At 43.9% G+C, this 24,637-nt stretch overlaps 1 protein-coding gene across 3 annotated transcripts in view; it reads right to left on the bottom strand.

Annotated features, from left to right (window-relative positions):
- Positions 1 to 10,052: 10,052 nt before the first annotated feature.
- The window catches only part of LOC126998633 (uncharacterized), a 97,248-nt gene continuing 82,663 nt past the window's right edge, over positions 10,053 to 24,637 (bottom strand). Inside the window, exons 4-9 of one of the 3 annotated variants that reach the window (XM_050860573.1) lie at positions 21,454 to 21,614; positions 20,803 to 20,896; positions 18,413 to 18,529; positions 16,515 to 16,610; positions 11,353 to 11,411; positions 10,070 to 10,334 (exon numbers count right to left, since the gene is read on the bottom strand). In XM_050860573.1, the coding sequence (XP_050716530.1) occupies positions 11,406 to 11,411; positions 16,515 to 16,610; positions 18,413 to 18,529; positions 20,803 to 20,896; positions 21,454 to 21,614 (474 nt within the window). In that variant the 3' untranslated portion in view covers positions 10,070 to 10,334; positions 11,353 to 11,405. Of the gene's footprint in view, positions 10,335 to 11,352; positions 11,412 to 16,514; positions 16,611 to 18,412; positions 18,530 to 19,881; positions 20,119 to 20,802; positions 20,897 to 21,453; positions 21,615 to 24,637 lie in introns of those variants that run through there. The other 2 variants (XM_050860582.1, XM_050860591.1) reach the window with 2 other exon arrangements.

Here is a 24,637-nt window from a genome sequence, read left to right as displayed (position 1 = left end):
CGTTGTAACTTGAAAGAGGTTTCCCACTCTTTGCTTTGAAACGTTCGGCAAACTTTAAGTAGCGAAGAGTGTTGAAGTTAGTGGTTGGCGTGCGTTTCTGGTAGAGAAGGCAGACAAAGTATTCCAAACTGTGATGTAGCTGGGTATTTCAGGTGATCTCCCAAGTGCATTGAAAACTTCAAAGAAGTCCGAGTGTTCTTTCAGTGTTTTCAATGGAATCTGCTTTCCTTTTCCCACGAAAACACTTGTAGAATCACTGCCAAGGCATGTAATGGTGGTAATGCAGCACACATGTCCTCTCCTAGAGATGCTGTACATCAATGAGGCGCCTTTTGTTACTTACTCCAGTATCGAATAGGATCTTCTGCTTTATCCGATGTGAGAAATGTGCAAGTAACACGAATACATTAGTGTCGGAGGATCTGACTACGATTGGAACATCTTCCTGGGTCTCTTTGGAAATGTGCAGAAGGTGCAGTATTATTCTTGTATCCGCCTCCTCTTGATCAGAGCACAAGTCTATCTCACATTCTGCCATTGTCTCGGCGCCATCTCGACTGTGGAGCCTGGTGCAGCTCTCCCCATGTACGAAGAAAATCTCCCGGCCCTGTAGCTTTCCTGCATAACTGTCTTGTCCATTCCTTGAAGAGGAATTCGATCAACTGCTCTTTATTTCCATCATTTGACATGAACGATTTCCAAGCTCTCGGCTCCTTGGTGTTGGGTCCTTTAATTAGGTGAGCCTTTGAGGTGCCTCTCCTATGTCTTTCAATCGACTTCATGGATTGCTCCAAGTGCGAATCAGTTACTGTAGGATGAGTAAGACACAGGGGACGTGTGTGGTCCTTTACTAGTGACGCCCTGGTACAAACTGAAGTGGCGGGAACGCGGCCCGCTGTTGCTACAACAATACCCAACATATCGTACATCCCCCCCCCCCCCCCAAGATATACGTGTATAAACATGTACACCTAAAGTATCTAATAATGAGTCCAAAAGTAACATTAAACCTGAAATGTTCAATTCCGTATACAACTACCCACACACGTTACACACATACACGCACACACTCTACCGAGTGGGCGCAATCGTCACAAAATCTGTCATCCATCTTGGCCGCACTACCTTTCTTCGAGGGCGTTGGGGCCTCTCTGGAGGTGGCGACCGAGGTGGTGATGGCTGTGAGGGCACGGCGTCTGAGGATTGCTGAGTGACTCGCACAGCCCGTAGGTGCCTGCGATTCCATAGTGAGAGGCGGCCACTCCCGTCCAGCTTCACTGTATACGGCCGATGTGGAAGGGCCTCGGTAATGACGCCGCGTCTGTCCCAGGCGTTGGTAGACTGGTTCTGCACCTACACCTGGGTGCCTGGTTCCAATGGGGGCAGGGTCCTTGGCGTTCCTTGTTTCTCCACGATCTCAGCGTGGCGTTGTGCTACCTCAACTTCTCTAGCGCGGAGGGCTTGCTTCCACTGCACATCAACCTTGTAGTACTGCCGGGGAACAGGTACGCCGTCACGCAGTTGTCTCCCAGTGGCTAGCTGTGCTGGTGACTTGTCCGAGCCTCGTAGGGGAGTGTTGAGGTACTGTAGCAAAGCCAGTGACGCTTTGTCAGCATCCAGACTGCCCCCGGTGCCTGTGTTTTCGCGCAGCAGCCTCTTGGCCGACTTCACCGCCGCCTCTGCTCGGCCGTTTGATTGCGGGAAGTGGGCTGACGCGATCCTCATTTCCACGTTCCACTTCTTCATGAACCCGCGCATTTCTTCACTGGTTAGGTTGTTCCGCCATCAATCGAAATGCCCTCTGGTGCGCCCCACCGTGCGAAGTACCGGCGGAATAGGGCCATGAGCTTGTTGGAGGTGGCACCACTGGGAAGATGGGCTATTTTTAGCCACCCTGTGAGTCTGTCTGCGTACGCTAGGTAGACCTGCCCGTCGAGGTGGAACAGATCTGCCACCGTTTGTTGAAAGGGATACTCTGGTACAGGCGTTAGGATGAGGGGCTCTGCTGCCTGGGACGGCGAGTGGATATTACAGGTGCCTCAGGAGTCTCTGTAGTGCTGCAGGTCGCCCTCCATGCCAGGCCAGTATACTGATTGCCTTGCCCTCCGAAACATGCCGTCGAGTCCTTGGTGACCTACGTGGAGGTTGGCTGCTACTTGCTGACGAAGGCCCTCGGGTATCACGAGACGGACAGATTCCTGGTCATACGTGTATGTCACTAGGCCCTGTGACAACGCCAGTCTGTCCCTGACCCCATAGAACTGGCGGAGACAGGGCAGCACCTGGGCTCAGTGTGGGTGCCAATCACCTGCCGCCACTTTAGCTATGAGCAACTTGTACACCGGATCCTCAGCTGCTGCCTGCAACACCATTGTGTTGTCCAGTACGACAGCGTCATCGTTGGTGAGTGCTGCTATTGTCGCTGCTGCTACCGCATTCTCCAGGTCGTCCGCCTGTTCCTCGTCTACGGTATACGGTTGCGAGCAGAGGGCTGGATAACGTGAGAGGAGGTCTGCAGCACAATTCCGCTTCCCTGAGAGGTACTTGATCTGGAACCTGTGCTGCAGTGTCTTCTCTTTCAGGGCAAACAGTCCCGGGTTGACGATGTCCTTCAGAGCTCTGTCTCCCAGAAGCTTGACAAGTGGGCGATGGTCGGTGATGATGAGCAAGTTGGGGCACCCGAGCAAGAAGAGAAACGCCTTGCGGAGGCACCAGGCGACGGCCAGAGCCTCACCCTCCACAGGAGCGTACCCTGTCTCAGCAGCTGTCAGGTGACGGCTGCCGCAGAGCGCGAGGCGCCATCCGTTCTTGCAGCAGAAGGGGGCCTCTCTCGACAGGCAGGAGCAATACTGTTGCAGCATGACAAAGCCGATTCCCACTTTGCTCCAGTTCGTGATAGCGATGGTGGGTCTGCCCTTGTCGTAGTAGGCGAGGCCTTTCTTGGCTAGAAGGCAGATCACATCGTTTGCTTGCTGGAACTTTTCCTGCAGGTTGTCGTCCCAGTACACCCGTTTTCCCTGCGGCCTCCGTAGTAGATCCCTGAACGGCTCCATGATTGGTGCTGTGGCGAGGAAGGGTGCGAGCTGGTCGACGAAGCCGTGCCAGGAGCGGATGTCGGTTAGATATGGCTTGGCTGGCATGCTGAAGTTTCTGATAGCGGCCAGTTTCTCTTCGGTGGGTTTGTAAGAGTCCCAGCCTATGTGGAACCCCACGAAGTTGACTTCCCTCCTGCAAAACTTGAACTTCTCGGACTTGAGGGTTATACCTTTCTTGGCACAGGTCTCCAACAGCTCGTACGCGTGCCAGAAGGCGTCTTTCTCACTGGCATCGTAAATGAGGGTGTCATCGATGCACTTCAGCTTCCTCGAGATGCCTGCGATGGCGTCGTCGAACCTCCTGGTGTATGCGTCCGAGGCTGCACAGTGCCCCATGGGGGTCCTACAGTACCTGTAGCGACCCCATGGGGTGATGAAGGTGGTTAGTCTTTTGCTATCCGCATGCAGTTCCACTTGATGAAATCCCCAGTGTGCATCAGCTGTTGTCTTGTAGACGTGGCGGGGGACCCCGGATAACATGTCGAAGGGGGTGGCGGTGTGATGTGTCTCTCTCAGACAGGCAGCGTTGAGTTTCTGGTAGTCGATGGTACGTCGGGGCTGGCCGGATTTTTTCGCAACTACTACCATTCTTGCGCACCATTCTGTGGCCTCTCCAACCGGCACTGGCTCGAGTCTCCCCTTCCTCACATGCTCGTCGAGCTGTTTCTTCACCTCCGCTCCCCAGTGTCTTGGTACCGGAGCTGGGGTGTGGCAGGCGTGTGGCTTGGCGTCTGGGAGGAGGTGGATCTGATGCGGCTTGCCTGCCATCACTGGGAGAGGGCACCTGTCAGTGTTAAAGGTGGACGCGGAGAAGTGACGGAGGACCCACTCCTCCAGACGGGGCACGTTTTCTTCGAGCGCCGGGAATGGGACCGCAGTCGGTTTAGGGGGCACTACGACAGATGGCTCCTCTCCGGTGCTGTTGCTACCCGTAACGAGGGACGCCACCACAGGAGACTGGTGCGGGAAGTCAGGGTGAACCAATCCCAGCTCCCTGCATGCCTCTAGAGAGATGTAACAGCGGCTGGCTGTTTCGAGGAAGAATACCTCCTGGGTCGTCGTGCGGCCGCTGTACTCAATGTGACAGGTGGTGGAGCCCATGGGTTTTAACACTATAGCGTTAGCCACATCTAGTAGACCGGCTCGACGCTTCAAGGTGGCCGGCTTGATGTTGAGTTCGGTCAGCAGCGATGGCCCAGCTACACACACCTGGGCCCCAGTGTCCGACACTACCTGCAGTGAGGCTTGTCTAGTCCCCTCTCTTGCGTGGCTTACGTTGACCCAAAGCTGTGGCTGATTGCCAGTAGCAGCCACCACGATACCTGATGCTTCTGTGTCTTCCGCTGCCGCCGTCTGTCTTGCTTTGCTCCTACACACCTTACCTAGGTGCCCGGTTTTACCACAGCGGCAGCACGTCAGTGTCCTTGCAGGGCAGGAAGCCTTACCTAGCAGGTGTGTGTCCCCGCAGTTGAAACATGCACGATGCTTGGGGACTGTCCGGCGACGGGCGGCAACCTCCGGTACCTGGGAAACAGCTGATGCCTCGTCGTGTGCGCCTGGAAACGGTGCGGCAGCAGCCGCCGCCCACTGCCCCCGCGGACTTGAATTCCCGCCAACGCCGCTGCTGGCGTCTCTATGAGCTGCCTCGAATGCCGCGCAGAATTTTAGCAGCGTGTCCAGGTCACTGAATGATGCACAGGCACGGAACACTTCCTCTCTGAGCACGGTACTGTAACGGTCCGAACATGAATGAACGAGAGAATGTGAGTAAGTCGGTGAGTGACAGTGAGTAAGTGTGAGCGAGTGGGAGCGTGAGTGAGTGAATGAGTGAAAGAGTGAATGGGTAGCTGAGGAATGTAAGTGCGTAAAAGGTTATGAGAAGATAACACGGCGAGCGAATGAGCGAATATATGAACGAGTTACTGAAATCCCTCATCTCAAAGCCTCGAACCCCTCTAAGAAACCAATAACTAGTTAGTTAGGTAGGGTTTGATTGTAATGCCGAGAGGGAGTCACGTGAAGAAGGGGGAGGAGCTTAGCGAGGAGCAGAGGCGAGAAGGCGAGTGCAAGGAGACCCACGAGTCAGTGAGGAGACAAGCGCCACTGCAGCAGGCCAGAAGCGGGAGAGAAGGGAGAAGACGAGCACCACGGCAGCAAGCAGAAGCTTGAGAGAAGTGAGGAGATAAGCATCACTGCAGCAAGCGAGAAGCGGGAGAGAAGTGAGGAGACGAGCACCACGGCAGCAAGCCAGAAGCTTGGAGGACGTACACACCACCCACGGCCTGCTGTGTGAGGCGGGCCAGCAGGAGACGAGCAGCAGCCCTAGCAAGGAAAGGCAGCGAGTTGGAGTGAGAGCGGTGTCCATCTCTCCACTCAGCCCCCCCCCCGAAAAACCACCCACGGCCTGCGGGGTGAGACGGACTACAGGATGGGAACTTGTATGGCGGGGTAACCTGCCCCTCGACTGTCCTGGGGGCTCCAATACCACTGCCCCAAGCTGCTCCCTACATCAAAGGGCGCCCGCCTCTTCACACCACCCGAGCCGCTCCATCTCCACATCAAGCGGCGCCCGTCTGTCCAGCACCAGGACCGCCCATTCCCATCGTGGACGTCCTCTGCCGAGCCCGACACTCACGCCAGCTCCTCCTCCTCCGCATCCAGCAACTAGAGCTAAGCATTCTGTGTATTCCCCAAATCTCCCTTGTGCCGGTAGTTAGCTAGCTTAGAGGCCTACAGCCTGTCGGTCATTCATTTTTTTTTCATATTTTTATTAGTACTCCGCTAACCTTTGCAAATAAACCAAATACATATTTATATATAACCTTACTGAGTATTATCATTTGGAGCCTGTTTTGCTGCTCATTGGAAATTACTGAACCATACACACATCCCCTCCATAGTACATTATCACCATCCAGTTTCTTAATGCTGTCTCAAAAAATGGTTCCCACGGAAATCCTCCCACCTTCCATAATTAACCACATAAGTAACGCCCTTCTGGTCACAAACTTCGGAACGAGTGTTCACTTGTCCTGAGGCCTTAACATCCGGGACCAGCGCTCGACAACTACCACGCTACCACATACCATCATAACCACCGTTGCCAGATTATCGTACTCAGAGCCACGTATTTACCGGTTTCTGGCCCATAACTGTTGCCAAGAAACACCAATAATTAACCGTTTAAACCATAACCATATATGAAGGCAGTTATTTTGGTGATGAAAGCAGTTTTGGGTCGGATACCGGCAAACATAAGAGGCAGAGTACGACAATCTGGCAACGTTGATCATAACCCTAGTGGTTGTCATAAAAAGGGATGTAGCTTTCATTTATTCATTTAATTTAATATTATATTCTTATTTTCTTTTCCACGCTTCAGTACTACGTAGCCCAGACACCAGCTTGCGCAGCAGTGTCGTGCCCGGGAATTCGGGGCACTAATTGATGTTGAAAAGGAAATTCAACTAATGGATATCTGGGGAAAACAAGGGGGGACTCGCCCTGGGGGGAGTTTTGCTGCCACCACCCAGAGATCTACCGATGAACTATGTCACCGGTAGCTCACTGGGAACCTTAAAGTATATGTATATAAAGGACTAAGGATTTAATGAGGGATTAAAATGACCCAGAGCGAGACTTTAATCCCTTGGGCAGGGGGTAACGTCGTGAGCGGGGAGGACTCGGGGCAGTAAGAATGTACTTTAACTCCACAACCGGCCGGACAAAACTCTCGACGGGGAGAAGACATAAGAAATAAAGGCCTATAAATAGGGGGTGGTTACATTTATTCATGTGAGACTTAGTTTGGAAGGTATACATAGTCATAACTGACGACACGGTTTACAGTTAATTGCTCATTGAAGGCACGATTTACCCGAAACTGACAGAAGTGGGCGAATGGACACACAACTGGGTTCTAGTTTCTCCTCTCACAATGGTACTCAAAACATGGCTGAGAATTCTCCACGAAACCCCTTCCCTTGCGCGGGTGTACAACTATTGCAAAACAGGAACATAAGATATATGACAAAACCACAGGGAGGGAGGACTCTACACTTCCGGGGAGGCCCGTAGGCCTACACAGCGAGAACAATTTCTGTCGAAACGACAAAACATACAGTCCCCTATTTTACTAAGACTTCTTACTCTAGAGATAAACCACAGATTAATGGCCTATATACTCACAAAAATACTTTCTGCAATAGGGGATAAAGAAGGAAAATTTGGAGTTCGATTCTCCGTTCCTACCCCGTAAGGCTCCAAGAACGCTTAAGGGGTCTCCCTCCTACAACCCCTATCACGGAAAGAAGAGGAGTACTGAGATTAACAACTAAAAGAACACGTCGGGAAAGATACACGGGTTCGTGTGGGTGTGTGGTGTGTGTGTGTGTGTGTGTGTGTGTGCAGGGAGTGGGCCGCCAGAACCTGTAAAACACAGCGGGTGAGCCTCGAGTCTGCTATTTCATTTACTGGGATCAGAAATGCATTTACAGGATAATTAAGATACACATTGGCTAAAGGGGAGGCGGTAATTGAACTGGGGATCACGTAAGGGGGAACAAATGGGGGGGGGGGCGAAGGCGGGAGAGCCACGTACATACCTGTAAAACACAGCGGGTGAGCCTCGAGTCTGCCAAGAAACTATATACGAAGAGATAGTGGTATGTAGTAATTCCTCGGGCGTGCGGAAGTAGCGCCATCTATTGCAGCCCACCAAAAACGTCACTTTTCAGGGGTAGCTTAACTATTTTTGAAGTACCTGCCACAGCACCCTATCCAGCCTTCACTTATTTTTTTTCATTGTAAAATGATTTACTAATGGGGTAAAGGAAAATATATTTGTTCTTATGTTTTATTAGGTATTATCTACACTATATCAATTTTTTTTTTTTTAGGAAAAATATGATGTTGAAAGCAGTTGCTAATATATATATATATATATATATATATATATATATATATATATATATATATATATATATATATATATATATATATATATATATATATATATATGTGTGTGTGTGTGTGTGTGTGTGTGTGTGTGTGTGTGTAGCAAACATATCCAGTGCTTTAAATACAAGCAAAGCATACAACATTCTATGCATGCTAAATTACTATAATGCCTTTGCAACTGTGGTAACCCGGATGTCACACTGGTCCTGTGTCCCAGGGTAATGGGTTCCCTAACACCACAGGCTCATGGGCTAATGTTACAGAGATGAGCACCGAGGCCACGTGCTGCTACAGCGTATGCCCCCAGACTTACCTTTACCTTTTGCAAAATGCTCTTAGCTGAGTAAAAATATCATACTAACTGTACAAGTGCCAGATAATGGCAAGCATTGCATACTGCTTGACAGGGCAGAGAACAAAAGCTTCTAAGCATTACAACTGAAATAAACAATGGGAGACACTCAAAGCTTGTTAACTGAACATGACCCAATTTATAACAGGCAAAACCAACAATGGTGCGTTACATACAATGAAAACTGTATAAAAATGTTGCAAGGCACATCAATATAAGAGCAAAGCATCATAAAACATGCTGAAATACATGATGGAGGACATTAAGAAGGTAACACATGAGTTGTCTTAAATGGAATGCAATAACTTGGTGGTCCTGGGAGACAGCCAAGCCTGGAGGTGAAAATGGAATGTAGGACACGGTATGATCTCACAAGCTCTGACCTTGGTGTCAGGGTCATGAAGATATTAAGCTCAGCAGGCACAACTATGCAGCGGAGGCACATATGATAAAAGCAAATGAGACAAAATAAGGCAACTCATAGTGTAAGAAAATAGCAGGAAACTTATGCTGCAGTATGTGACACACCAAATTACAGGGCAGAGAGTGATATGTATTTCATAGGCTACATCAGTAAACATGTAGCATTTATTGCAGGAAGCACACATTAAAGTTGGATGTAATAAAATATATGTTTTTAGCACACATTAAAGTTGGATGTAATAAAATCATTTGATATGAAACTCCTTGAACTGGCCAACCAAACAAACCACTCTCTGCCCCCCCCCCCCCCAAAAAAAAAAAGCATTATTTTTCACAAGGTTTATGAGGCATTAGTCAAGAATATCAACTGCCATTACATTTTGTAAATCATACCTATGTGATTATGTATATCATATAAAGCAGAAAAAAATTTGCAAGCTGTAATACAAACAAGATTACTCCTGGAAGCCACATTAATGATGCCAGACACGTGATGATAGACACTTAGTGTGATGAAATTACATGCTGTATTTCGCATTATGAAACCAAGCCAAGTGTCACTGCAGGACATATTAGGTAAGGCAGACACCAAAAGCTTGCTACCTGAACAAGATTAAATATAACAGGCAAAATCCACAATAAAATATTGCATACTGTTGGGTAGGGAAGAGAACAAATGCTTCCAAGCATTACACCTAAAATAAACAATGGTAGATATTCAAAGCTTGTGAGCTGAACAAGATCTGATTTATAATAGGCAAAACCAACAATGGTGCATTACATGCGATATCTGGCAGGGGATTCCTTGCATTACAATTGGAAAGTGGCAGACACCTAAAGCTTTTTAACTGAACAAGATCTGATTTATAACAGGCAAAACCAACAATGGTGCATTACGTGTGATATCTAGCAGGGAAGATAAATGATTCCTTGCATTACAACTGGAAAGTGGCAGACACCCAAAGCTTGTTAATTGAACAAGATCTGATTTATAACAAGCAAGCCCAACAATGGTGCATTACTTGCAATATTTGGCAAAGTATATGGAAAAAAATTCTTGGCGTAACAAGAGTAATACTAAATAATGGCAAATCCCACGAAGTTTCTCTTCTTTTGACAAAGCCTGTGCTCTTTGCTGCAGGGCTGTCAAGAGTCTGTCTGCTTCAGCCAACATTTACTGAAATACCCCTGAGTCATGAGTGAAGTGTTGAAACTGAAGACAAGTGAAATACTGTGCTCAGAAATCTATTAGCATTTGGACTTTGAAAGTATAAGGCCAGAGCAAACCTCCTCTCTTGTAACCCATATCTCCTACTAGGCTTAGATCTTGGCATCTTGCAGCATGTTGAACCTGACCTCAGAAAAAATCCATCCCTATTGGATCTAAAAAATTGCTGGCTCTGGGCAAAAACTGCCCAGGATTTGTAACAGCCTGGGCTTTGAGCTGCCTTGCCTCCCGGTGCAGACGACAGACTGTTGTGTGCAGCAATTTTCACTTTTCATGTCTGGAAATACATGAAAAAATATCTAATCACAATTCTAAATAATAAAATATGTGCATGTAATTGCATTATTTTCAGTGCTATAAGGACAGTGAATCTAAGCATTGACATTATGTCTGCACGCCAGCATCGATGGAAGGCTTCACTTAGATTGCCTGACAAGAGTAATATTTTCAGGAGAGATGGGGGAGAGGATACAACTGGAGACTCTTGACAGATATAATGTCAAGCACCCATTTACCATATATATCTTTGATGTTCAGTCCATACTAAAACATTTGTCAATGTGTTGCCACACTAAAAATATAAAAATTCCCTGTTTCTGCAATGTTAGTCATACCTAAGCCCTGCTAAACCATCCAAGTGAATCAAGGATGAGTTCTGGGCGGCAGGATGAGCCAATACTAAATGGCACCACTATAAAAAAAAAAAAGCCTGCATCATGACGGGACTGGGCCGACCGCCAGGCGCCTGAAGAAAAGCTACCGGCGCTATAGGCAGGTGAAAAAAAAAAAAAAAAAAAAAAAAAAAAAAAAAAAAAAAAAAGGGATCACATCAGAAGAATGGACAAAGGTTTGTTAGTGGCACTTCAAGGTTATGCTACCTCTTCAAAGATTGGCCAGTCATGGTTTAAAGTGGAACAGGATAAACAAGAAACAGGTAGGTATCTGTGGACACTACTGTTACTATCAAATGCCAGCCTATGGCAAAATTTGAACCTATGCTATCAAAAACATAAGACCCATATGCTGATCACTCGACTAATCGTAACGGTACTACACCCATAGAAACATAATAAAGAGTTTAAACATATCATTCAAAATTTCAACCTTTTTACATACTTTTTTTTTGAGATATGAAGCCTACTGGTGTAACAGTTGAATATTGAACTCAATTTGTATGCAGAGATGTGAGGTATGTTATTAAGCAGTAATGTTTCCAACACATTAGTTGTGATTAAAGCAACGTGGAATAGTAACTAAAGAGGATAAATTATCACTGAGAACAAGAGGTTCCTTACTATATTGTGGTGAGCTTGATGGCCAAGTCGAGTTTCCACCAACCCCACCAAGTTCACACCTGTTGAGAGGCAATTTTTTAATCAAAGTGAAAAATGGATGTAAATGGTCACTAAAACTAGTTATTATACTTGGTGTCACAAATTTGGGCAAAGAATTTAGGGAAGGACTCCTGGACTTGGCGTCACTGATGAGGTAAATGATCTCGTGCACTCATTGGGCTATAATATATACATTGTTATAATGTGTATTATTGTCTTGTTACTATATATTACCTACTGATAATGGAAATACATGTCAGGATTAATCATCAAATACAAGGAAAAAAGAATCATGTATGGAAATTGTGAACTTTTAAGTTCATGCAACAAACAAAGTTTATTATACACAAAAAGGTTGGATACTTCAGATGTAAAAGATTTTTGGATATAACATCACCCCCTTCCTCCATATTGGTTCTTTAAAGCAAGGGTTGACTACAGCTGATTATTATTTGCGGCAGGTTACACGACACTTTTTTTAGTGCAAACCATCTGGAGATCAATGATCATTATAAGGAATACTTTTCATGAGTAGCTACTAAAACTTGACAACCTAGAAGGATGCACCATCAGACTGTAAAGGATAGATATATTATAAGACATAGCTACATTGGTGGATCCAAAGGGGGGCCCAGGCCCCCCCAATGTTCCTGAGTGATACAGGAAAACTAGCTCAAAAGCGCGCTGCGGCTAAAACAATGCTTTGGCACAAAGTCCAGGCCGTTATACCCATTGATTTAGGTCACTTCACCAGTTTTCAAGACCAGGACTGCCTAGAATGGCTAATCGGTAATGCTAATGCTCCTTCCACCCGCAAAAAGTCTGACGTCCTCCCAAAAACTCATTTCCTGGATCTACACCCAAAGACATACCGTAACATGGTTCAGTGATCATGGACAAAAAAAAAATGTTAAGACAATCAATATCTAATCATTTCAGAATACATAAATCAGCATCCATATGAAGGAATTCTACAACTTAAAAGTGATGTTGAGCAGGGCATGTGTATGTCCACACGGTAAAATACAGAGATGAGGATTGCACTGCATTAGTTGAGTGATTACAAGATGTAAATTGAAATTCTTTGGATACTGAAAGGATGTACGGGGACAACTGGGTGAGAAGGGAGAGAGATGCAGATTTTTGTTATATAGCTAGATACACCAATGAAGACTTAGGACATACACATTCAGAAAGACCACAATTTTGGCTGCTAGACAGAAAAACACTAGATGTCAAAGTGCCAGGACATTGAAGGAAGTAATAATAAGAAAAGCAATAATAATTAATGAGTATAAATATATTTCTGATATTTTTGTTTATCTTAATGCTAGTATTGGAATTTTCAAACACTAAGAATATAGTAAATAAATATTGATAAATTAATTAAAATAAATACATTAATTGTACTAATACTACCACTAACAATATTAACAGCACTGCATCTAACAGACTGAGCAATAAACTGAGTCTGATATGTAACCATAATTAAACTGTCTCTGTCTGAGTGTTATGTGAAGCTTGCTCCATGCACCATGATAGGAATGGCATAGATGCATGCAGGTTGCTGAGATGCTTACAGTCACCAGCCACTTGTAGATATGGCATCAAAATGTGTTGGAAGCATTGGCGGCCAACTTCCATTTATTTAACTATTATTTTCTTTAAACAAAGGAGACAGCTCAAGAGCAACAAAGCGTACTAGAAAAAAAAGCCCCACTACTCGCCACTCCCAAACAAAAGTAGAGTCTTGATACACTCTTCTTGAAGGTCAGATTATAGGCAGGAGGAAATGCGGACAATGGAAGGCTGTTCCAGAGTTTATCAGTGTAAGGGATGAAAAAGTGGAGATGCTGGTTAACTTTTGCATAAGATGTTTGGCAAGATAGAACATGCAGTAATTGACTTAAATTAGAAAAGTATAGATTTAGGAGGGAAATGGGCAGGCATTGGTTTAGTAATAGGGTGGTGGGGGAATGGAATAGACTCAGCAATCACATAGTGAGTGCAGGGACGATAGCTTGTTTTAAGAGTAGACTGGATAGCTACGTGGACGAGGCTGACAGGTGGTAATGGGGAGGAATCTGGAGCTGCCGTGTGTAGGCCATTCGGCCTCTTGCCGCGGGAGGAGGGGAGGCATGCAGTTAGCAAGTTCAGAACAACTGTCAGCGTGAAAATGATTAGAATTTCCACATTATCATTATTTATATATATATATCACTTACCCCGGCTGGCATCCTTCCGTAATAAATGTAGCTTCACACCAGGCTGTGTCCTCTATATCACCACAAAGGGACATGATTTGAAACTCCGGCTGGTAAACGTGGCGACCGCGTCGGTGTTATGATTTTTGAACGAGGCAACGTTGCAATCAGAGCAGAGAAAGATATTGCTGCGAATAGCGGTATAATAAACAGTATAAGTTAGACCTCTGTTGTATAGTGTTTCCCATGCGTTGAGCCGCTGGCACATATTCCAGATTCTATGAGAATTTCCTCAAATCCACTCCCCCTAATACTCTTTCCAAGGGCACCCATGTAGGAACAAAGTAGATGAAAACCACCAACTCTGACAATGACATCCTTGAAGGATTCTGACTTTTCCCACACTATGGCATATGCTTTCTTTACAACCGCCAAGTCAAAAGTGTCAATAGTATACATCTGTCCAATCTCCCTTGATGCAGATTGAGATAGTCTCAGAATGTGCTGGACAGTGGCGTATTTATTTACTGAAGCAAAGATGGGTGCAAGAAAGTCAACTGTTGATTGCTGTTTGTTGCTTTCAGTTTGAGCTTCGGTTCCAGTAAGGGAGACCCAGCCAGCCCCTGGAGGCGTAGTTTGTTGGCGACCATATTCCTGAAGTAATGCTCTTGCAAACACCCAGGACATCTCCGAAGACTTTACTGCAAGCTCTACTTGAAATTCTGGCACTTGGATGCATGATAGCGTCAAGTTTGGCTCTGGCTTTTTACTTGTCAAAAAGCAGGGTTCCACATTGGTTTGTGTCACTGTGACAGAACGCTGCTTTGTCCTTGGCACGGTTTCCAGATTTTGCAATTCAGTACAATCACTGCTTGCTTCTTGTATGATAATACCATGGGTTTTGTGGGTGGTTCCACTGCCAGAGGGAGTTTCCTCCAATAGATCAAAATTGTCCCAACATGGGTGTGTGGCTATGTTAGTGTCTGTGAGTGGGATCAATGAGTTTCTCAAGTCAGTGGTTCTGCATATTGCACTTTCCAACTCAAGCACTCTGGAGTAGTATGATGCACAGTGACCGAAGCGATTAATCATGGTGACTATGACTGCACTACCAGTAATATGTCACAAGGTCATGCCGAGGAGGAGGTGCTTTGGCATCATCCACTTTCCACATGTTACTGCATAGCAAAGATCATTTGCAAGTGACATAATTAACCTTTGCTTTCTAGCATTAGACCGCCCCCTAGACTTTTCTTGCCGAGCAAGTGACTCATAAAATCTAGAACACTCTGGGGTGGGCACAGTTTGTTTTTCAATAACACACTTGCAGAGGGGGGCCAGGGTACTTCTTGGGACTGTTTGTGAGCCGTCATAATCGCTCGCCTTAAGATTAAAGCAGACTCTTCTAACCTTTTAGACTCAGAGGCAGCAGTTTCAAAAGAAGACTCAATGGCCTAACCCTTCTTAACACCTGGGGAGTACACAAGCTCACTTTTGTAGTGTGGTTGCCAGAACTTAATTTTATTACCAAGGCATTTTCAGTTTGTAAGTTTTGTAGTCTGGATTGTAAAAATCTGGATAATGTTCAAGCATGAACTGGAGGTAGTGTTCTCGAATCACTGTCATACGCTCAACATTCAAGTCCTCGATAATGCTTTGATTCACATACTAGTTTGCCAGATGAGAAAAGGCTGCAGCATGAACAATCTGCAGTTTCACAATTGACTGGTAGTCTTCACTTTTTCTGTGGGGACGACGATCATCACTGCGCGTCAAACCCTTGCGGCGGGATTCATGATAATAAACCTCTTGAGCACACAAATCAACATCCTGCAGTCTATGGACGAGGTTCATGCTGTTCTTTTCTTCTGCATCACGTTTAATAGACTTTTCAGCTGTCTTCGTCATACATTTCACTTGAAGTTCTTCTTGGCCACATTTTTTCTTCCTCCTACGAAGGCAAATTACACATTCATCGTCAGGGAGAAGAGGGCGACCTACCGCTGCTTCTGCAGGTTTACGTCGTATCGGTCTGGATGCTGCGCCTCCGGGTGTACATTCCTCGTCGACAGCCTCTGAACGCTTATATTTACGAAGTCTAGAGGTACTGGTGAAGTTCTTATAACACCATTGATGAATACCGTGGCAATGTTTATTGAAAACTGTTGGAACACCAGCACAAATGTCATTTTCCGCAGACTGCTGCAGCTGAACAGTCTTCGTTATTGTCTTAAAGCTAGTTTCAGACAATGGCCTGACTTTTTTGTCTGATACATGAGAATAATGTATGATGAACACTACGTCACCTGCTTTTTTTTCTTCCTTTTTGACTTTGGCATTTTAAGAGGCTTTTTATCTGACATTTTATTCTTGGCCATCATCAAAGTAATTCATGCGGACCACCTGTCATTTTGGTGTATAATTTGCGTTCCTGTTATAAGAATTGAAGAAGATATAGCTGTTTATATTTTTCCTACCCCTAAAATTTGGCTCGAAACAAGCAGTGTACCTCCAACTTTGACATGGGCTGGTACACTTACCCACCGGTGATTCAACTGCAGACAAGCAGATTCATGAATGCTGATGTGTACCCTATCTTAAAATACTAGTCTCTGAAAATCTCCCAGGGGGGGGAGGGTTTCGACCACTGGCCCATGCCCTATAACTGAATAGCCAGCTTACCGACTAAGTAACTAACTAGCTAAATAACCAGCTAACTAATTAAATAACGAACCAACTATCCAACTAGTCATACGACTAGTTGGAGTAAGTTGGTAATAACTAACTTACTGAGTGACTGAGTAACTCACTTAACTAATCAACCACTCAGCTAATTAGCTAGGTAACTAAGTAATTTGAAGATTATTAACTATTAGCCAGCTAACTTAGTAAATTAATTAATGCAGCTGTTTGACCTACCTCTTCGCTAGGTTGTATGTACTCGTATTGCAGCTCCGGCATTTCCGTGTGGTAGGTGTAAACCATATCTTCTTGACATTCGTCCTTCGCCATGAACTGTTCAGAGTAATATATATATATATATATATATATATATATATATATATATATATGTATATATATATATATATATATATATATATATATATATATATATATAAGGGCGAGGAAGGGGAGTAATGCTCCACGGCTTAATTAAACATGGGGGAGAGCAGAGCAGTTCTTTTAAGTTTGTTGAGCCCGACACATCGAAGTTCAACTCTCCAGACAACGTGACACCTACTGTTCAGTATTGGCGACACAACTTCTACTACTACTACTACAACTACTACTACTACTACTACTACTACTACTACTACTGCTGCTGCTGCTATTGCTGCTACTGCTACTACTGTTGCTGCTGCTATTACTACTTCTACCACTACTGACATTTTACCTTCAATATCTGTGCAATAAAATTTAAAGAGGATAGCTGCCTGTGACAATAGAGCTGATTTCCGTAAATATAAACCATCTTATATTTGACAGTCACAGTTACAAACTTACAATGTAGTGCACAAAATTTCATGAAATCATTAGTTTATTATCTTTCCAAATCAACCTGAGCAAGGCAATGTTTTATATATATATATATATATATATATATATATATATCTATATATATATATATATATATATATATATATATATATATATATATATATATATATATATATATATATATATATAATGTGTCGCATAGGAGCTGCTTTGTTATGAGCAGAAGCAAGCGAGGCCCAAGTTCCTGTTCATTCTCATTCGTTGTGCTTCCAAACAACAGGCGAGAAAGTTTCCCCGATACCGTCAGTCAACCTCTGCTTACCTCAGTCAGTGTTATGCAAGTACTCCACTCACGCATGCAGAAGATAATGGGCAACAGTTTTTGAACCAAGCATAAAACCATTATTGACGAGGACGCAGGTTATTGTAATAAGGTAAAGAATATATATAGTCACGCTGAGGTACATTACCGGTTCTGGCGGATTCAACTGAAGCTAAATCAGTAACTCCAGGCTGGGCGCTAGTCTTTTCGAGGCGATCATTTATAATTATTTCAAGTGTGTTTAAGCATGGGTCGTACATTTCAGATTTGTCTCTACCTAATTGTTCAACTATGTGGCGAATTACCACGAAATTTCGGAAGCAATTTTGATCTTTCTGGGACTTGAAGCACAACAGCGTCCTACTTGTAATGTAACAGGAATGGCACGCCTGTGTTGCTGCTCGTATATGACCGTTTTGGCAGCCTGTAGTCTGTCTGTGACGTCTTTATGACTATCGGAGAAAACCTTGGGTTGACTTTTTGCATAGTCATCAATATTATAAACCGGTAATGAGCACTACTAAGCAAGTCATACGGAAGTCTCTTTCAAACCCCAAAGATTATGCAGAGCGGCGACTGTCCCGTGGGCTCGCAAAGACGGTTGTTTATCCATCATTTCTAGACAGGGAATCCGCGACTTCATGGCGCACCCTAGTAAGTACTTGACAGTCGAATAAAGTTCCTGTATTCTTAGATACCAGGGAGGTTTCTACCTTTGAAAGGCTCGGTGAATGCCGCATAGTCAGTGAATACCGTTATGCGGTAACCCCGGATTTTACCCTGAAGATTTTTGAGCCCATACAAGATTCCAACCCATTTGTAAATATCAGGGCAGAGAGTGACAGGTGGTGAGATTGGATTAGAAGCTTTACTGGAGCGGGATGAGGGATGTAATAAAAAAAAATGACAGATTGATGATGTTGGTATAAACCCTTGTCCTGCAGTGGGCTAGTAATGACCGAAGGTGATGATGATAACAGAGGAGTGACACACTTACCCAGACCCTGTAGGTGCAGCCCGGGTCGACTTGTTGGTGCCAGTGTACCGTGAAGACAACTTCGCCAAATGGTTCCTTCGTGTCACCCGTAAGGAATACAGTGTTGCAGTTGCTATTCTTCAAGGAGATAAGATATATCTGAGTAGTAAAATTAATGACATAATGGCAATAACAAAATTAATGATAATCAAAATATTGATAATCATAATAATAATAATAATAATAATAATAATAATAATAATAATAATAATAATAATAATAATAATACGAAGAAGAAAAAGAAGAATGGTGCTGTGTGTGCAGAGTGTAAGGTGTCACTGGCTCTGTCTTCTGAACGTGCAAATGCAGGCCCCTCTCACCCCCCCCCTCCCACCCCACCCCCCGAAGTTCACACAGACACACCATGAGCCCATTACTAAGGGTCCTTCAGAGAGCTCATGAAAACAAATATGTAAGTACTTTTATTGTCGCTTTGATAATGAAAGTTTTAGTCGTAATTTTTCTTGTATCTGATTTCAGCACAATTTCCTGCAGTAAAGTTGTATATGTAAACACTACATGGGGGATCATACTCCCACGAATATATTCATTGTGAAAATCGCTTCTTAAAGTGAGCATTGATGTTGAATGAATACATTTACTTCCTATGGAGGTCACCCTTTAGCTTGGTGGTAAAGGTGGTCTGCCAAACACTGGAGTGTATTGGATGACTAAGTAGCGTCCGGAGCATTTGTGTGTAGGGCCACTGTCATGCGGAGACGGGCGGCGCTGCAGCTCCTGTCTCTGCCGCAGTTATCACCCCTACTTGCGGTTAGCCAACAGGCACCCGGTGACTTGATGGGACCGGCGGTACTCAAATTTAATTGATGAGGAGGATGAGAATGAAAGATGCCTGGTAAACTTGACGGCATCATCCACGTCTGTTTCTTAGAACTTAAAAAAAAAAAAAAAAAAAAAATATATATATATATATATATATATATATATATATATATATATATATTAATATATATATATATATATATATATATATATATATATATATATATATATATGACAACTGTAACAAAGGAACAAAAAAATGAACAACATAATTTAGGCGAAGCGTAACTAGTTCCACATACATTTCAAGGATAACTTCTGCGCTTCAGTTGCCACCGCTTCAATATCTAAAACCTACGACAACTTTCACGGTTTCTAGTTATAATACAATGATTTCTGGGTTAGCTATCAGAGTCCACATGCGCACCCCCTTTTCGCAGCTGAAGTAACCAAGAAAGGTGTTATTCGAGGTCTATTTATTTCGGGGTTATTTTTTCCTACACAAAGGACGCTGCATTTGTCGACCCCCAACAGTCAGTCTAGCCCCTGACCTGGGTTGGTTGGGGTGGGGCCTGAAACCCTCTCTGTATAACCATTACCTCACCCAAAACAAGATAAAAGTAAAGGTCAGAGTCCAGCGTCCGTCCCGATTCTGCTGGGGGGCCCTACCAGGCATTTTAAACCTACAAACTCCTACCTTAGGTGGTCCAAACGACTCGTGTTGTAACCTAATTCAGAAAGGTCGTAGGCCAGACTGTTGGTGGAAGACTTCGGAAGCGGTGATGTAGCGCGATTAGAGTTGTCGGCGAATCATAGTCGTTTCTTGAACTGTCCCACCCATTCACGAGCTATGTCTGACGCCTTTGAATCGTACGTTCTGAAACCTAGATATTAGGTTGCTTATTGAATGATAGATCAGACCAGAAAACCGGTCAGCACCACACTGCACGTAATCGTAATGAGAGTATGGCATTTTCCCTCTGGACCTTTATCACCCAGACTTACCCCTCCCGGACATTTCCCTTCGACTAATTCCCCACATACTATTTTCCCCTTCTGAACATTTTCTACTTCCGACGTAGCCTATACCCTTTCTATATTTATGTATCACTAACTTTTGGAGTAACCAATCCAGATCTGATAATGTTCCTTAATAGAAAGCTTGCTCCACTGAATTATTACCACATTTCGTCAGTGTTCGTTAACGTAACACACTACTGTTGAATATATGTTGGGTGTAAAAGGTCCACGTTGGGAAAATGTCCAAAGGGAATGTCTGTTGAGAAAACGTGACGGGCATGATCCAGAGAAGAATTCGAGTTGCGCACCCCCTTTTCGCAGCTGAAGTAACCAAGAAAGGTGTTATTCGAGGTCTATTTATTTCGGGGTTATTTTTTCCTACACAAGACAGGACGCATGAAGCCCTACCTCTTATTGCAGTGCATGCGCCCTGTCAGGCAGATTTCATCATGTCTCACAAGTTTCGAAATCAATGAACGCTTTCAGGTGTGACTGCCGTGTTGTGTCGACTGTCTGATTGAAAGGAGGCGTCAGTTTAGCAAACTTACCTTGTTGTTGCTGTCACCCTCGAGCCGGAGCGTGTAGATGGGAACACCGACCACCGGCTGGAGGCGGATCACCGATGTGTTGCCTTGTTGTTTCCTGCAGCGAGAAGCATTAATTTTGTACCTTCATGCCACAGAAGGCAAGACAAAGATAAACAAAATTACAAAATGAAAAAAAATACTGCATCAAGCAGCTCTTACAAAGGAAAAGGCAGTACCGCTTTTTGAATGAAAGAGTTCACAGGAAGGAAGGAAGGAAGGTTGCCCCGGAGTAGGCTATCCCGGAGTTTATCAGTTAAACGAATGTGCTAATAGAGATACTGTTAACACTTGCATTACTTAAGTTGGACAGCCTAGAGATGAACTGGAAACAACAGTATTATGCTGCGAAGCAGCGGGGGATGGAGGATGCATGCAGTTAGCATGTTCAGAAGAGTAATTAGTATAAGAATAGCAATCATTATGTGCATTTTCTCACTCAGTATAGATAGGTTGTGTGATTGCTGGGAGAACTAGCCTATGATTCCTTGCATTCCTATTACACAACACGGGCAGGTACACCACCTGCTCCAAACAGTAGAAACTAATTTACTCCTCCTAAGTTGGATGAACTTTTACCTCTTTTTGTTGTTGTTTATAGCGGCCGAGACTCACCAGGGAGTAGTTTTAACGCGTAAATTTGTTCTGTTGAGAAACGTCACGTTGGTCAGGCTTAGCTCGGGAGACTTGTATGTCACATCACCCTTTCGTCCTAGTATTATGACGCATTCCTCGTCCCGAAGCAACGGACTGAGGCAGACTTTCACACCGTCTTCCTGTGCGAAAACAAATGGTATTATTATTATTATTATTATTATTATTATTATTATTATTATTATTATTATTATTATCATTATTATTATTATTATTATTTTTAGTGTTATAATTACTATTGAGATCCATGAAAGGACATCAAGGAAAAATAAAGATAAAACATACCCAAACAGAATCCTTTCGACGAACAGACTATGAATAGGAAAAGAATATGAGTGACATTGACAGTAAAGTAAGGAAAAGAATATAAAGAAGAAAAGGTGAGTGGGTGGACAAATACAATGCTTAATGCGTTAACAGGTGGGTGTTGACTTTTCTCTAACGTATCAATGTCAACAAGAGAAACAGTCTCATCGGGAAGTACATTGCACATTTTAATCAATTGGGAATGAACTCACGAAAAAAATGGATCGTTGCGCAAAAAAATGATTGAACAGCACGCTCTTGATATTGTAAAGTATGGCGTGTACATCAAACAGGCTGAAATCGAGCCGGTAGCGCGTCGGCAAGTGTTCAGTATTAATGACATTGAATAACAAAGTCAATCCTCGGTAACATAATTGCATGATGAGGTTGGGGGAGCAGAAACTTAATTGAGATGATAGTTTTAGATGGGATGTATCTGCCGGCATCCAACCTTGACCACAGGTACGCAAATGAAAGCAAAAGAAAGGAAAAAAAGTAAAACAGTATCTTCATTAAAAATAACCCTGCATTTCACAATTTACATAATCTGCATTTCCCTAATGTCATCTCAGCCAATTTTAAAGAGGCGTCGTCTGTTTGTTTACATGCAGCCGAGCTGTTGCTCGTACCCACAACCGTTTTCCATCCGTACGGATAACCGATAACTCGCTCCTGGTTGGACGTATGGGCTACCGGAGTTGCCCGTAGCCCCAACGGTATAAGGAAAACGGCTAGTGTGACACCGCCTTTAAGGTTGCGCGCGTGACGACGCCAACGGAAGGTAGACGTGACCAGTGCATGTCAAAGCAGCTCGAAACTCGGGGCGATAATGCGCCAAGTCAGGGTGTGAAGAATTTAGGACTAAGGGCGAAACTCGAGGATCGCGAAACTCGGATAGCGCCAAATTCGAAAGGGTACTATATATATATATATATATATATATATATATATATATATATATATATATATATATATATATATATATATATATATATATATATATATACACACACCGTAAAACGGGGCTATGTGGGACGCCTGGGGCAATGTGGGCCATTATGGGGTAATGCGAATTACATAGTCCCATATATTGGTAATACAGGTTAGAATGCCTGATAAGTGTTCAATTGGATCTCTAAACATTAATGTCACTTGTGGAAAAGATTAAAGGTATTGTGACATGTATTAGTATTTATTTACTTTTTTTCCATTTTGGATGTTTTACGGGTAGCTACTATTTTCAGAGTAAACTTCTAAAGTTAATGACATCCTAAAGTTTGCTTCTACAATATCCAGCTTTGAAGTACATACCAATGTGAGTCCAGTTTATGTACTTGCAGCAGCGTGACACGGTGAGTGCTTAAATAGGAAAATTATTATTTTTTTATTAACCGGGGCAATGTGGAACACACGCTGGGGCAATGTGGAATATCCTCTAGGGGCAATGTTGAACGGCCATCTGCACAATGCAAATGAATCCTCATAATAATTTTCCAGCGAGAGTTACTGAACAAAACAGATCTGGGTCTGCAGCCGAGCGTTGTGGGTTGCCAGTAGTCTGTTGCCAATCCAACGGATTGGGTATATTTTATCTTTATTTTTCCTTGATGTCCTTTCATGGATCTCAATAGTAATTATAACACTAAAAGTAATAATAATAATAATAATAATAATTATAATAATAATAATAATAATAATAATAATAATAATAATAATAATACCATTTGTTTTCGCACAGGAAGACGGTGTGAAAGTCTGCCTCAGTCCGTTGCTTCGGGACGAGGAATGCGTCATAATACTAGGACGAAAGGGTGATGTGACATACAAGTCTCCCGAGCTAAGCCTGACCAACGTGACGTTTCTCAACAGAACAAATTTACGCGTTAAAACTACTCCCTGGTGAGTCTCGGCCGCTATAAACAACAACAAAAAGAGGTAAAAGTTCATTCTACTTAGGAGGAGTAAATTAGTTTCTAGTGTATCTAGTATCTAGTGTACTGTGCTTGATGCAGTATTTTTTTCATTTTGTAATTTTGTTTATCTTTGTCTTGCCTTCTGTGGCATGAAGGTACAAAATTAATGCTTCTCGCTGCAGGAAACAACAAGGCAACACATCGGTGATCCGCCTCCAGCCGGTGGTCGGTGTTCCCATCAACACGCTCCGGCTCGAGGGTGACGGCAACAACAAGGTAAGTTTGCTTAACTGACGCCTCCTTTCAATCAGACAGCCGACACGACACGGCAGTCACACCTGAAAGCGTTCACTGATGTCGAAACTTGTGAGACATGATAAAATCTGCCTGACAGGGCGCATGCACTGCAACAAGAGGTAGGGTTTCATGCGTCCTGCCTTAGTGGGATGCCTTGTGGTTGGAAGCAACTCGAATTCTTCTCTGGACCATGGCCTGGATTCACTAACGAGTTACGACGTTCGTAAGTCACAAAAAAATGTCTTAAGGCAACCTTCGGCTGCTTTGGGCTATTCACTAAACAGTTACGACTCTTCCGGCACCGTAACTTTACGGCAGCTCCAGGCATGGCGTAAGATATCGTGACCCGTACGTATGGCAGATTTTCTCCACAACACAAGGAGGAATGAAGAAGAAAAGGAAGACCCGCTGCCAAAATAATGAACAAAACGTCACAGTGCTATCAAAACATTGCTTTATAAGGACGTGTCAACCGTATATAATACCATTCACTGAATATGTGGTGATTGTGAATTCCTACACTATTGAATCAAATATCCTGCCGTAAACACTTGTGATAAATATTATATATGGAGGGCTTGTAATACCCGCAGGAGATTCACCAGGGGGTAATGTGGGTACTCATACAT

This window comes from Eriocheir sinensis, chromosome 2 (genome assembly GCF_024679095.1).
Source record: "Eriocheir sinensis breed Jianghai 21 chromosome 2, ASM2467909v1, whole genome shotgun sequence".
In the NCBI taxonomy this organism is placed as follows: Eukaryota; Metazoa; Arthropoda; class Malacostraca; order Decapoda; family Varunidae; genus Eriocheir; species Eriocheir sinensis.
This window is presented reverse-complemented; position numbering and strand designations above follow the sequence as displayed.